Raw genomic sequence first — 15526 nt, forward strand, 5'->3', positions numbered from 1 at the left:
AGCCATTCAGAGCTATTTCTGAAGTTGCTGTGGCGATTTGAGCCCTCGTTTCTCCCGTCATGTGTGTCTCGTATATGAGACCGTTAACGGGACATTGTATGCGGCCCTTAATTATACGAGCGCATTGGCGCCATGCACCAAGAAATGTAGAAAAGCCATGTGTGTTGAAAAGGAAAGCATTAAGATCCGAAAGTTGAGTGGACATTAAAAACCAACAACGGCACTGGTGTCTATCTAAAATTTTGAAGCCCTGCTGGTAAACTTACTAGGTGCATCTGGACTTGTACTGTGACCAGAGACTGTGCATGTGCATGTGTAAATTATGGAACACGTGCTATGCCCCGTAACAGTGACACCTTTCTCTGCTTGGTATGCTTCTCTGCATAATATGGCTGTATAGTGATGAAGCTAACTGTACTAGGCACATATCCAGGATTTTCTTTCAGGGGGGGGTAATATCCAAGGTAATATTTCTATAAAATTGAGGGAGGGGGTACCTTTACAAGTACAAGCGTGAATAATGCCTACTGTTCGCCATAAAGACATGTAAACTCGTAAAAGAGAAATGAAATAAGGCGTACCTGTGTATCTCATAGGTACACCTGTGAGATGCACCTCTCCTTTACTTAAAGAAACACATCAAATGGACTCGCACAGGAAAGAAGTGCAGAAAGGACACTGCCAAGAACAAGTAAACAAATGAAAGTCTAAAATAAAGATTTCTAGTAGCGTTTTTTTATTAGGTCTGGAAGAATTATAGAGAAACATAAATTTGCGGAACAAATAATTCTTTTGAATCCATCGTTTACTGCTCTACCAACTGTCAAAACTGACTCGTATTGTTATTAGGAAGTTGCAAAACGATGCGTAGCCGCCAGTCCCGTAAAACCACATAGAGCGCCGGACACTACGGTTCTCGATTTATTGCGCTAACCGCGGAAAGTTGGAAAAACACCCACGTAAGCACAGCAGAGAAGTAGCTACGTCAGGTGGTTTGACTGATAACTGTAGAAGCATCATTCAAAACTCACGGAATCATTCTCCACTTTCGGCGGCATTTTCTCTACTTCCTTTTTAAACAAAAAGATGTTGATCCATAAATGTTTTCACAAACAATGACTAAATTTCCTAATTTTCGCTTTTCCTTCCTGCTTGGCTGTTGCCTTGGCTTTCTCCCATAGTAGATTGCGTAATTTCTTAACTCCTTGTGACTCTTGTTTCCAGTTGCCAATTTGCGCGAAAAGTGCTGTACAATTAGTGAAAAGAAACAGACGAGGTAACAGGTAACATTCATATTGCTTATGGGTTTAACAGTTAATGCAGGGTTTGATGATGGACGCTGTTTCGCATGATCTTATTTTACACCTTTCTAACTCGTATCATGGTCGTATCATGGGTATATGGTTCCGATCATCTGCCACCCAGTGTTGCGGCAAGCCATCATTCGAGAAAATAATGAAGCAAAAGGAAAAGTTAAACGTAACTGATGTTTTCTCTGTCTGCAACTCGTTCCAAGAGCACACAGACCAGCTTACAACAAACTGAATCTCCTTCCTGGACCCTGGATGAGTCTAAACAAAGGTTGTACTAACGAAGGAACAGTGATGTGCGTGACTGTTGCAATAGCTGGTGACAAAAATTGTGTTGGGCATTAAAAAATAGGGTAAAATAATATAATGAAAACAACAAACTACGACCTGCCTGCTGCAAATATATGGTGACAACTGAACGCATCTCGAGTCAATCGCACGGGCACCGAATCGATGAGAAAACTGGCCTTCACACCCCAGGAGATGCCGATAACTATCACCATCCAAAAGGAGTGAAAGAGGCAGAAAAATGTTGACCGCCGAATAGCTGACAAGTCTCAAAATTTATCTGAAGGCACTCTAGAAATGTATGTAAGGAGTGGTGGCGTAGGTGGGGGGGGAGGCATGCCACTTAATTTCGGGGGGGGTGCCCTCCCCCCCCCTTGGGTATGTGCTTGAACTGCACAGGCACATACTGCCAAGTGAATCAACAGCATGTTTCGGCGTGTTTCAGCGTTTTTTCTGCCTTTTGGTGAACGGTCTCGTCAGGATTTAATTAACGGATGTCGACTGTACTGCTGTTTCTGCTTGTCTCAGTGGCCAAGTTAGCAAATGGTCATGCAGTCATAGTCAAATTATTGCATGACATGCACTAATCTGTCCGAAATTTTAGCTGTCCTTATACATTAAGGCTATAGAGCTAGTGGTGGTGCTGCGGGGCTATCCAAATGATTGGTGTCCAAATAATTGGTAGTTGACTAAACCCTTTAGTTGACAGTGAATTGCTCATCTTTGTTTCCTTCCCTTGTCTCTCAGTAGGGCTGTGTTGGTCTCCAAGAAATGCTTCGTTTTTTAATCGTCAATTGTATACTAGATCTTTTATAACAGAACACAAGGGATGACTTCGACATTATCGCAAGTTTTTCAGTGATGGGAGTGAGTGATTTGCTTCAGAAAATTGATACCACTCATGCTCTACTGTTAAAGCTGTATTAGACATTGTAATGTTTGTATGTCATTACCAACTTTAGTTTTCTTGTGTTGCAGCTGAACCGAGAATTTCAACAAAACCAGGACAGCCCTGGGATGGTCTATGCAGTCAGCATGGCCTGGTTTAAGCAATGGGAAGCCTTTGTGCGACGCAAGGATACAGGTGGGTGCTTTACTTGCTTTTCCAGTTCGTTGCGGTCTACAAGAGGCAGCTTGCGTGTTTTGCACTTATTAAATGTTTCTGTACCTCGTGCCAATAAAGGTTGCCACCTGGCTGGTTTTCCACTGGCACAGCCAGTTTTTTCATCATCATGCTGGCTGTCTGTTTGGCCTGCACACCGGCACGCCATTTGCCAATATCCCCTAAATTGGCACATGCACTGTAAGCGTTGTCGGGTATTCACACATAGCAAACAACTAAATTGTTACAAGTCTATTTATTCAAAATTTTATCCGAAGTTGTGAGACTGAGTGGTCCATCTTGTCACTTTCATTATTTCTTACGAGCTCTCTCCTATCAGCCCAAGCACAGCTTCTGCTTGTCTCTATACACCTTCTCAGTGTCCATCCACTGTTTGCATTTAACATGCTAGCTGGAACAACAGTTTCAGACATATGAGTGAAATGAACATACATTAATGCAGCTTTTTGCCCAAACTTTCACCTAAGTGAACATACATTGATTGTTCTCCTGCTAAATGTGTACCAAATATTATATAAAGCCTTTCAATAAATTTCATTCATTTAAAGTTTGTACTGATGTATCGCTACTTTATATTTTTGTTTATTTTTGCATACAGTACTGAGTGTAACAAACACGGCCAGGCTCTTTTTTTACACGCCAGGGCTTTTTTTTTTTTTTTTTCAAAGCTTACAGCTCTGTGGAGGGAAGATAACCAATGGTCATTAAGGGTTACGGACTGGATTCCAAGGGAAGGGAAGCGTAGCAGGGGGCGGCAGAAAGTTAGGTGGGCGGATGAGATTAAGAAGTTTGCAGGGACGACATGGCCACAATTAGTACATGACCGGGGTTGTTGGAGAAGTATGGGAGAGGCCTTTGCCCTGCAGTGGGCGTAACCAGGCTGATGATGACAGCTCTGTGTGCCAGGTGTAGATTCAAGGGCAGTAGAGCACAGAACTACAGTGACTCCTGAAAAAAGTTAAGCTTGATTTTTGTGGAAAATATTTCTAATTAAACAGCCTAGTTAAATCTGAGCAAATTTTGTCAGTACACACGATGCAGAGCTTACAATTACACTCACTGGACCACCTACCCTTTCCTTTAGCTTGAAATAGACTACTCTAGATGGGTCAGCACCACCTGTGGTGCCAAGAGCATTATGAGAACTTTGATGGTCAGTTTTAGTTCTTGAGGCCATGTTCTGTGAAGCTAGACACTGCATCCACGGTGGGGTGCCATGACAAGTTCTTTTGCCTTCGAAACGCTCGGGACAGCCAGCCGCATGCCCTGATTAGTCTGTGGGCGACGTAAGCTCCTGGTGCCTGGGCATGGTGATAGCTCAAGCTCACATAGCGCTTCAACGCACACAAAATGCCTTGTGTTGTCTGTGCATGCTGACCCTATGCACAATACTGTATAAGGTCAGCAGCCAATATTTAGCTTGCACCTCCTAGGCACTTGTTCCTGCAGCTACTGTTGGCGTCAGCGTAACAGAGTGAAAGAGCACAGTGAAAGATAACAGAGCGAACATGGAGTGCGGCTGGGGATGAAAGGCGCGAGAAAAAAAGCGGAGGAGGAGGTGTATGGTGAAAGCATGAGAAGAAAAGTGTAGCGCACATCATCTCGGAGGTCTGTTCGTGGTGGCTGCTGTGAATAATCTCCCAAGGTTTGATAGAACAGGCTATAATTTACAGGATTTATCGCTGTCAGAATTTAAAACTCTATTGCGTTCACCTCTTTAGAGTGCATTTATGAATAGTAAAGGGCCTTTGAAACGGTTCGGACAAATTTTGTAAACGCATACGGTAGAGCTAAAGTTAATAATTCGCACCACAATTTGTGTGAAACGTCTCGTATTAAGAGAGCTACGGATCATTACAAGTTACCCTCCTCCATAGTCGTGTATTTTCTCTTCAACTCGTTCGCCGACTGATCGGGGCTAAGCTCCCCCTTCACTGGCTCTGTGTCATGATGGCGCGTCGAGTCGCCGACTTCCGGTTCTCTAGGAGCGAGCCCGCGAAGCCTCTCCAAACTTTCCGCCAGCTGCTTGGCAGTCGACCCCAAGCGAGAGCTATCGAAGCAGCGTGCTTTGCGAGCATTCTGTCGCAGTGCCGAATGTGTCTGGTATTCCGGTAACTACAGGAAAACTGGGCCTTTCGGCGGATGGCTGGAGGCATAAACTCAAGCCGATGAAGGAACGTACGTGAGCGTCCTGATCGGTCTGTACGGTCCAGCCACCCATTGGCGCAGAGCTTAACCAGCCAAACAAAGCGCTAATATTGCTCTAACCAAGTGTAAAACATTTTAAATATTTACAAAAACATGTTCACGATCAAACTCCTGCGAAAAATTTACACCAAAGAAAAATACATTTCGTTACTGCTACTGTGCGTGGTTGAGCTCCGTGCCAGCAGGTGGCTGCACCGTGCAGACCATTCACATTTGCGCTTCTGCTCATCCTGTGAAACGACACGGTCGAACGGCCAGGCCCTGTCCCCTTGCACTTGCGTTTACCCAATATAGCGACATATATCCGACATAATAAGGGAGTTTGCGCCAAGACCAAGTAAATAGAACCTGTATCGACTTTTGTCTATAGATTGTCTACAGAGGTACCAGGCCCTGTCCCCTTGCACTTGCGTTTACCCTAATACTGGACTCGCAAAACGCTATTGCGTTAGTAATCTTCCGGTGTAAAGTGACGGCCTCAAACTCTCTAATCCTGGTGCCAATCGTATAGCGACTTTTCAATGCGCTGCAGCCAGTCCGCTCGTCTGCTGCCTTGCAAAGGGACATGATGTCACAGCTTGACATATTTCCAGTCACTACGTTTGCAGTCCACAACGTAACAAAGTCTAATCATAGTGCTCGCGAAAAGACTGAGATTGACCCTGACCGCGGGGCTCTCATCAAAATGGAGCATGTTGTAACACAAGCAGACGACGCTTGCTGTGTGTCGGAAGTGCTTAAATGTAGTGAGAAATTGTTCTTATGCATTCTCTTTCTGTCACTTTCTTTCTATAGAAACAAATTAACTAACATTCCAACTATTATGAACATAATTTGTTCACCATAAAGGTGGAAAAATTATCAATGACATGCCCTGGGCAGCCAATCGGATAGCTCGCTGTACTGACGTCGATTGGGCGATTTACGTCGTATGGGTAGGGGTGGCTGAAAATTACACCGAGCATTGTGCTGCGATCGGGAGCGATGTACACGGTCGTCCACTTCCAATTTGAACACGGCCCCGGGTGGCTGGCGAGGCCGGCGCTCCGCGGAGCGCCGCTCGTGGGCGCCGGGGTAACTAACGCGCCGGCGCACTGGCTGCCACAGGCCAGGCCTCAGCCGCGTCGTCTGCTACAGCGCGCCAGCACTAATGTGTGCTGGCGGCTGAGGCCTGGCCTGTGGCAGCCAGTGCGCCGGCGTGTTAGTTACCCCGGCGCCCACGAGCGGCGCTCCGCGGAGCGCCGGCCTCGCCGGCCGCCCGGAGCCGTGTTCAAATTGGAAGTGGACGACCGTGTACATTTTTAAAACCTTATAATAAATTACACGCTTTACACGGAGCAATTAGATGCATCAATTAATGATCAGAAGGACCTACTCTAACGACGCAGTGCACTTGTACGAAATCGTCAAAATGGTTTCAGGGTCCCTTTAATAATATGTGTTGTTTCTTTTCTTTTTTATGTATTCGTATGCTATGAAGTGCATATCATTTACTTATTTCATTGTCGCAATATCTTTGTATTATCATTACTTCTGCAAATATTTTCTTTCTTTTTCATATAATGTATAACTGCAATGCTTTATGGCCGCTGTATAAATATATTATATAAGGTGCTTCAAGTGCTATTTCACACAGCCAAATTGTACCTAAGCTGGGGACATATCTCAAGGTGCGTCAGTGCAGCTTTTTTCCCTCATCCACCTCCATTTACCACTCCATTGTAAGTGTGTGTGTGCATGTAAATGGAAACCAATAAATCAAGTCAAATTGCACCCTCCCGTCAGCCACACGCTGCCTTTTGCGATCTCCAGATTAGCGAGGTGGTCGTGCAACACTTCGCTCCATTTGAAACATGCCGCACAAGACAGATTGTCCACGCCAGCCAGTATATCGCGAGATGAAAACACGTATCGGGCCGCACTCATATTTAGCATTAGGGAGTATCGTAATTTTTTGTCTTTTTTTTGTTTTTGTTTTTCGTGGGCTCTTCTGCTACACTCGCCAATACAACCACTGTTCTGTGAGAGAAGTCTGAGAAATGCATGAAGGACTTGTAAACATTATCGAATGACTGTTGCATTTAGTCGGGGTTGTGCAGTGTTTTGTGAATAAATGTGCTTTTGCATGCTGTTAAAGATAAAGAACACTTGCAGGAACCTCCTAGCTGTTACACTGTGCACCATGATGTATTTTTCAGCACAGGCTTAGAAGAAAGTGCAAGCAGCAGGAGATGTTTGCATGCAATTTGTTGGTGTCCCCTGCCAACTTGTCAAGATGTGTTGAAAGACATGTTCACAGATATCTGTTCAAAGTCAGGGTGTCTACCAACCAGGAAAACCGGGAATTCTCAGGGATGTTGTGGAAAAACTCGGAGAAAACTCAGGGAATTTGTGCTTCAATCAGGGAAAATTAGCTGTCATTTTATTGAAAGAGAACGAAAGTTGCTTTACAGCTGGCTCGAGCAAAAGAGAGGAATCGTAACAACTCGTCTTTGACGCCGTGTCGTTGGCTGGAGGAGTTGCCAGTGTACAGTCATTGACCGATTTTCCCAACGCCCGATAATGCGGATGGCTTCGCGGCACCACCACGTACCACATAGAGTCAATGTATAAAGAACGTCTGTAATTTCAGACGCAAAAACCCTTCGCCCTCCGATATTCCGGACTTCTTGCCACGACCGCAGGTCCGAAACAGCATTAAACAAAGCCAACACCGCCATTTTGATTATCTCGCCGCCTCCAACCAGCGCTCTCGCACGCAGATGCGCTGGCAGCCGTAACCACCACCGCGGCAATGCTAGGCTTAGGTGCGAACAATTACCTGTACCGCATAGGACTTACCACTAACCCATACTGTGATAACTATTGCAACTTAGAGACAATTGAGCACATATTACTAGAATGCCCCGCGTACCGCGACGAGAGACAATTTTTTGAGCACCAAATGGACATGATTTGCCATGAACCGTTAACGTTACCGAGCATCTTAGGTCCAATGCCCAGCCCTTCAAAACAGCGACGGGTTTTCGATTTATTGTTCAAATACCTGACAGAAATTGGTCTAATAGGAAAGCTTTAAAAATTGTACACTTCCTATACAAAAGCCTAAATTTACCCGCCATGTCACCTGTAAATATTAGTATCAGGTCCACTCGGACATTTCATATTTACTCTTATCCTCTTTTTCTCCCACTCTTTTCTGGAATCTTTTAATCCCATTCCCCATCCCTATACAAAGTAGCATGCCAGCGGTTATATACGCGCCGGAAAAATTCTGTTTATCCTCTTTTTCTCCCACTCTTTTCTGGAATCTTTTAATCCCATTCCCCATCCCTATACAGAGTAGCATGCCAGCGGTTATATACGCGCCGGAAAAATTCTGTTTTTCTAATAAAGAGCCCTCTCTCTCTCTCTCTCTCTCTCTCTCTCTCTCTCTCTCTCTAGGTGCTTCGACGTTCGCTATTAAGGTTCTTGCCGTTCGGTGCCGTGTTTTTCATTGAAAGAATTCGCCGCTCTCAGTAATGGCACCGACTCCGCCTCTCTAATCCTTGTGATTGGCTTCGAAGCTTAGGAATCATGGCGCCTTGCATAATGCCGGTTCCCGAAAGGCAGCTTCGCCTCAGCACAGCGATGTTACGCGGTGAAGCGTACGTGAAGTATTGCGGTGAAGCTTAACAAGCGTGGGAAGGGGCAATGTCACGGGACACGGTACGCATTCCATAATTATACACGCGTGCAGCTGCCGTCTCCTGTCACAGCACGAGCACCGATATGCATAATACGTGTACTGGCAGGCCTTCAGAGCTTTTTGGTACGTGCCTGTAAGGATTTGAGCCCTTAAGGGCAGTAAACGACAGGCATTCATTTTTTTTGGACACTTGCGTGGCCCCTAGGGAGTACGAAAAATCGGACGTTGACTGTACAACTGACAAAAAGGATGCTTCAAATAGTCTGTTGGGCAAACGCGTGGCAAAACAAGGACAAGAACAGAAATGACCATTGCATTGAGGAATTATCGGGAAAGGAACTGTGCCGCCTCTTTTTTGAAGGAGCTTGAGCTCAAGAAGCAAAGTGTTGGCTGACGCAAAGATACAGGTGACCCTCGTCTAAACTAAACTCTTGAAAGCAGTGAAACACAAAACAAAGGCATTGTGCATGGGCTAAGAGTATGTGAGGACAGTTGAAGTTGACTTTCCGACTGCTGAAAAAATCTCACTTATGACAAAGTTTGGGCCTAATACCAATGGTCTTGCTATCACTTGATAGAAATAGCTCATTTTCAAGATATTTGCTTCTGTGTGCATCTCTTTTTATTCATATTTGAGAATGTTTGATTCTATCTACAATGGGCTTTAGCATTTTTTTTTTCAAAGTTATTTTATTTGCTGTCCATTTTACTATCCCCTACCTTCTGTTTCCTATTTGTAGTAAAATAAACACTACTCCTTACTGTCAAAACTGGATTAGGTTTTTTTTTTTTTTTTAATGCTTACTTGAGAGTGACAGCATCGGGCGACGGGGTGTCTGTTTTGACATAAAATAAAGTTCTGTGTCGCTCAGGGAAAATCTGGAAAACTCAGGGAACTTGAATATGTCAACTTGGTAGACACCCTGAAAATCAAATTTTATCTATTCTAACTGGCACAAGGCGTAATCCAGTGCATAGCACACATGGCTAAAAGCCCCACAAGAAACTGTGTACATACCCAGTCAATTTAAATGTGATTGCTGTCAGAATGTCTCCACGCATATAAGCATCTGAAATGCAACAAGGTACTAGTAGTGTGAAACCAACACCATGTTCTGATCGTGTGCCACTGTCTTCTCGGCAGCATGGCGTGGCTGTGCATTTCATGTGCTTAGCAAAAGCAGGTCACCCCCCCGTCCCCTGGCGCGTGCTTGCTCGCGTTACCACGAGCTCGCTCCCCTCCCCCTCTTTCCCTTTGCTCGCACAGAAAGACGACACTCCTGAAGCCACCATCTTTCTTCTCTCACCTTCGCACACCTTCACTCGCACCTGAAGCACACAGTAGGGTGCAATAGGATCTTAACGCTCTTCGACTTCATATGGAACATGACGCGGCTCCACTTCAGCATTCGCTCTTGTCACTCAGCCCACGATTTGAGAGGTGCGTTTGCAAACAACCGCTCGTAATTCAGTCATTTCACCATCTGCGTCTGCGGAGCGTTCCATTTATTGTCTCAGCATTCCTTTGTGGCGGCAGTGAAATTTTGTTATATTGAAATGGCATCCAAGTACTTCGTTACATTGAGGTTCTAAACAAGAAGTTGTGAAAAGTTGAATACTTCGTTATACTGAGGTTTAATTATATCTTTTTTTTAATAAGATATAGCACGAGGGAGCATGCTGGACAGTATAAGAAGTGTCCTAAGCAATAAAGTGATGATCTACATTCACTCGCGTCCTTTTTAAAACCTACTGTACCTTCTATAAAAGGTATATGTCAAGGTGCAATGTTTTAGCCCACTCTTTCATAGACTTCTAATGGTTTTTTTGCAACTATGGTATCGGAATGCAAGCCGTGTCCTTCTCTCCAAGTACATGTATAGTGCAAGCCCAAAAACTCCAAATAAAATGTGGACCCTGTTCTTGCAGAGGCTCCTGGTCCCATCGACAACTGGTGCATCTGTGCTGCTCCCAGGGGTTCAGGCTCCCTCCAGCAGAGCTTGCGACCTGGTAAGATCTTTTATGTGCCTCTCTTTTGGTAGAGCACTGGCACACTGTAATGCAATGTCTGCCAGAGTGACCAAAACCTGATAATTTTAGGAAGTGTTTTTAGGCAATTTTGTTTCAACCATCCTTTGTGCACATTCCTAGGGAGTGACTATGGCTCCCTCTCGGAGGCCATGTGGCAGTTCCTGCAGGGCAGCTACGGAGGGGGACCGCAAGTTGTCTTGCACACACGCACTTCAAACCCTCCTAGTCAGCCAGCTCCGCCAGGTAAGGCAAATACTGTATTGTATGTAATACTTGGGGGGAGGGGCATCTCTATTGATACCTGAAAGGGGCCCTGAAATACCTTTTATCGAGATCAAGAAATGCATTTGACATTAAAATATGCTATTTCAGAAATATTTTGCAGCAAAAGTGCTTCAGTGCTTACGAGCAATAAAAACAGCGCTAAACGACAGGACGAGTGAAGGGACACAGACAACAGCGCTGTCCCTTCACTCGTCCTGTCGTTTAGCGCTGTTTTTATTGCTTGTAATCATGAACCAACCAGCCCAAATGCGTACTCTTCTGCTTCAGTGCGTTCTGCAGAAGCAGAGTTATTGGCAGTCAATGATAGACTATGATCCCCTTCGCAGTGCTCCCACCCTTTCATCAATGCTTTCCATTGCGAAGGCTATGGCAGAGCGGGGCCCACAACTACATTACTGCCGACTGAATGTCACCGTGGTGCGCACTTTAAATTTGATTTTAGATGTTCACACAAACAGCTCTGCAGTCAAGCCTACATATAACGGCCTCATGCAAGACGAACTTTTGCTTAAAATGAACGAGAGCTGTGCAACCATCAAAATGTACATTATTTTAATGGCATAAAATCACGTGTATAACAAACGTCTTAGAGCCATGCCGATCGGTTACATAGAACGGACGGCGTAAACCTGCCTCCACGATGCAAAATAATGACGACCTCCGACCCTTTTGCACGCGCAGTCTGTTTTCCCAAGCCTCCTCGGAGGTGAACTGTCCGTTTCGTGCCCCCTCTACTCTCTCCTTGCTCTCACACACTGCCCACGAGTGTCGGCGTGTGGCATCCAATATCGCCCTCTCGCCCGTCCTCTCAACTCCGCTCCCCTCTCCTCATTCTTTCTTGCACTCCCTCACTGTCTCAGCACGCTAAAGTTCAGTTTTGTTTTCTGGCTGTTACCGCGAAGCAGGCCTCTCCACACTAGTCTCCATGCTTCCTCGCTTCTGCACTTCATTCTAGTCAGACCCGAGTTGTAATTCAGAATGGTAGGCGGGAATGCCACACCTCCAGCAGTCACGAAACGAAAAGCGCTGAACATGGCAACGAAGTGAGCAATTTTGAAGGAAGTGTCTCAAGGGGCTAAAAACTGCGAGTTGGTGAAGAAGTACAGCGTATCTAAATCGACCATCTCGACGATTCTAAAGAACAAGGAAAAGATCGCCAGCTCTGCCGCTGACTCGATGGACAGAAAGCGCCTGCAGAAGGCCACCTTTGCGGATGTAGAGGACACCCTGCTTAAAGATACACGGAGCAGGACGTGTATAACAGACCTCCTTTATTTTATCAGATGTTGACAGACAACATGCATGCCATGAAAGGTGACTCGTGTGCTGGCGGCAAGCACAGTGAAGTGCGTGTTACAATACTTCTGTACACTAATAGGGATGGCAGCAACCGACGTGTGCCCTTTGCCTTTTGTAATCGGACAGAAAATCAAAGAAGCTGCATTGCTTTCGGAGCTGTGTAAATGTGCGCTACAGGCGCAGTACTAAGGCGTAGATGACACGCAGTTTATTCGCAGAGTGGCTAGGCGAGTTTGACCACGACACACAGAGGCAAGGAAGGCGCGTACTCCTCGTGCTTGACAACTGCTCAGCGCGCAACGTGCGAACTTCTCTGACAGCAGTTACTCTACTTTTCCTGCCACCCAATACCACTTCAAAGTGCAGCTGATTGATATGGGCATAATACGCGCATTTAAGGCATCATATAGATGCCACATTGTGGAGCACTTGCTCATCGCTGTTGACTGCCCGGCCGCCACCTGGCCACTTCGAGCTTCTCTATGTTCAGCTATTGAGATGGCGAAGGGAGCCTGGGCAGAGGTGGCAGCCGCTTGCATGCAGAACTGTTTCCGCAAGGCTTCAAGGCCAGCTTCATCGACGCAGTGCCTGATGCCGAGCCTGATGCTTCCGAATATGATCGGGCCGGTGGCGATTTGTGGCAGCGTGTCGTCGACTCCGACATGGGGGGCTACGACACTAATTGGGATCACTTTCTTTCTGCTGATAAAGACGCTTATATTGCGGAACCGTGCGCGGATGAGGGCATCGCTTGCATAGTGAGGGCAGAGAGCGACGTGGAGAAATCGGGTGACGATGAAACTTCGGAGCCAGCACCCATAAGTGTGCCTGTAGCAATGGGCTACATAGAGAGCCTCAGGCAACTTGTCTATGCCAAGGGGTCTCCGCGAAGCGCACACTTCTGCTTTAAATAAACTGGAGATTGCCTTCATCGGATCTGCACTGCAGAAACAGATGAGCATCACAAACTTCTTTGCAAATAAATAAATTTTGTGTTTTGACTAGCCACTTTTTTTTTTAATGCTGTCATCTGCTTACTACAAACTTCGGAGTACAAGTTCAGCTTAACATCAGTTAGTTATTAGGGAGTTTTAGAAATAGAGGACCCAAAGTTACGGGATACTATCGGCCAGGCATACAATATAATGCAGAGAGAGTACAAAAGAACAACAAAGCCATATGAAGGTGTTTGAGTCTTTGGGTATGCAGTGCCGCTTGGGGGTACTTTTTCTGAAACTCCCTATTCATGCACACAAATCTGACTTCACGGGGAACTAAATTTTAGGAGGAGGATATCTTAGTGAGATTCAAAGTAGTGTGGTTCTGCAGTAGACCACTTTTCAAGTTTGCAGCATCTCATGGTGAACACTTGCTTTGGTACGACTGGACACACATTCTCTGCAGTGAGAATGTGCATCAAGACTATTTTCTATGCAGTACCTTTCTTCACCAGCTGGATTACTGTCATGTTTGCTGCCAGTATGTCGACTGCAGTGCACTTTTTTCTCACAGACTCATGATCTCTTCTTGAACTAAACCTGTGCAAGAAAATTATGTTTATAATTGGAGCAGCTAATAGCAGATGGAGTGCACTATTATGGGTCATTTGTTGGTGTTCTCTGACATTAAGCATTAAGGGCATCGAAACACTGGTGGTTGGTCTTGCTTAGTTGTTTAGGAGGGACATGTTTTAAGCATAAAAGAAAGTGTTTTGATCATACTTTACACTTTGCAAAACTACTGATTGAAGGAAAGGGAAAAGGAAGAAAGTGTTTTGGAAAGGGAAGGCATGCTATGAGGAGCAGAAGCTGCAACTGATGTGAGAGCCCTGATTTTATGGCAAGAGCAAGAGACTGTGCAGGGCCACGTGATGGCCCTCTAGGCTGGCCACATCCACTCTTCATAACTTGGTACCTCTTCCTGGTAGAGGTGCTTCACCCATGTCATTTCATGTGCTGGTAGTCGGACATCACATGTCAGGTCGTGGGTCTAACAAGTTTCTTGCAGTCCGAGGAGATTTGGCCATGGCTTCTTTGTATATTGTCTGCATCATCACATTTTCGTGGTTTTCCCTAATCATCAAGCGGAGAAATTGTCTTGGTTATGCATTTTTACTCTAGTCTGAAACAAGAAGAATGTGTTCAGATTTAGGTGCATTAGAGTCCTGACATACAGGATGTCCCAGCTAACTTTATCCAGAGTTCAAAAATATGCAAATGCCATGTAGTTGGACAGAACAAAGGTAATGTTGTTTGCCATCGCTTCGAGATGCTCAAACTAATTTTTCATTCTGCCTAATTAGATAAAAAGTGTCAATGAGAAAATTGTAGAGCGTCATGAAAAACTCGCGATACAGCTTTCTGCTGCTAAATATGTGCTACTTAAGTGTTTTTCCTAGTGTGAAAGAAGCCTGCCAATACACGCAATGTGCCTCGAGCGGCCAGTCGCACAGCAATTTTGCTTGCATATTATGCAGCACGTACTGAGAAACAGAAAGCTGTATCGGGAATTTTTCATTTCACTCTACAATTTTCTCATTTGACACTTTTCGTTAATTATAATTTGTTAAATTGATTAAGACTAATTATCTGATTAAGCGGAATGAAAATATCGTTTGAGTATCTCCAAGTGATGGCAAACAAAATTACCTTTTTTCTCTCCAGCTACGTGGTATTTGCATTTGGGACACCCTGTATAACAAAGCATGACTTAATAAATTATGGGATTTCGTGAAAGCAGTGCAGCCTTCAAAGCTGCAAGGCTTAAACATGTATACTGCTCCTAGTTCCTATAGTTCCTATAGCGAAGGAACCAACACTGCCACCATTTATTAATTTTTTTAAATTAATGTGTACCGCTGTGTGGCTTCCTGTAAAGTGTAGGTGCCAATAAATATTTTCGTTCTTATTCCCCAGTTGTGTAGATAAAATTAATATAACTGTGATCTTCTCTCCTAGGTGCCGCCAAGCAGACAAGCAGTGAGGAAACTCCCGAAGAGTCCTTGTAGGCAGCAACCCTTGGCAGAGCATTTTTCTTGTACATAGATGTCCACAATAAATCTACACTGCAGATTCCTCAGCACACAGTAATAAGCGTGTCTGGATTTTCTTTCCCTCCCCTCTGTCTTTCTCCTATTCCTTTTAATGCTTGGTGTGATATTATTGAAATTGAATGACCACCTGTTCATGGCAAACTGATGTTCTTAGTTGAAGTTGGAAGTGAAGAGCTTGAGAAATGCTGTTTGAGACAGTGTTGGTGCTGATGAAGACCAAACTGCTTTCTTATTAACTCAAG

General features: G+C 44.9%; 1 protein-coding gene across 6 annotated transcripts in view; it reads left to right on the top strand.

Moving 5' to 3' along the window:
- Usp20-33 (Ubiquitin specific protease 20/33) overlaps positions 1 to 15324 on the top strand; it is a 95844-nt gene extending 80520 nt beyond the window's left edge. For all 6 annotated transcript variants that reach the window (XM_070524955.1, XM_070524966.1, XM_070524963.1 and 3 more), the window contains exons 20-23: positions 2577 to 2682; positions 10547 to 10627; positions 10769 to 10891; positions 15190 to 15324. In XM_070524955.1, the coding sequence (XP_070381056.1) occupies positions 2577 to 2682; positions 10547 to 10627; positions 10769 to 10891; positions 15190 to 15239 (360 nt within the window). In that variant the 3' untranslated portion in view covers positions 15240 to 15324. The remainder of the gene's footprint in view (positions 1 to 2576; positions 2683 to 10546; positions 10628 to 10768; positions 10892 to 15189) is intronic.
- Positions 15325 to 15526: the final 202 nt, after the last annotated feature.

The sequence above is a fragment of the Dermacentor albipictus genome, chromosome 1 (genome assembly GCF_038994185.2).
Source record: "Dermacentor albipictus isolate Rhodes 1998 colony chromosome 1, USDA_Dalb.pri_finalv2, whole genome shotgun sequence".
NCBI lineage: Eukaryota > Metazoa > Arthropoda > Arachnida > Ixodida > Ixodidae > Dermacentor > Dermacentor albipictus.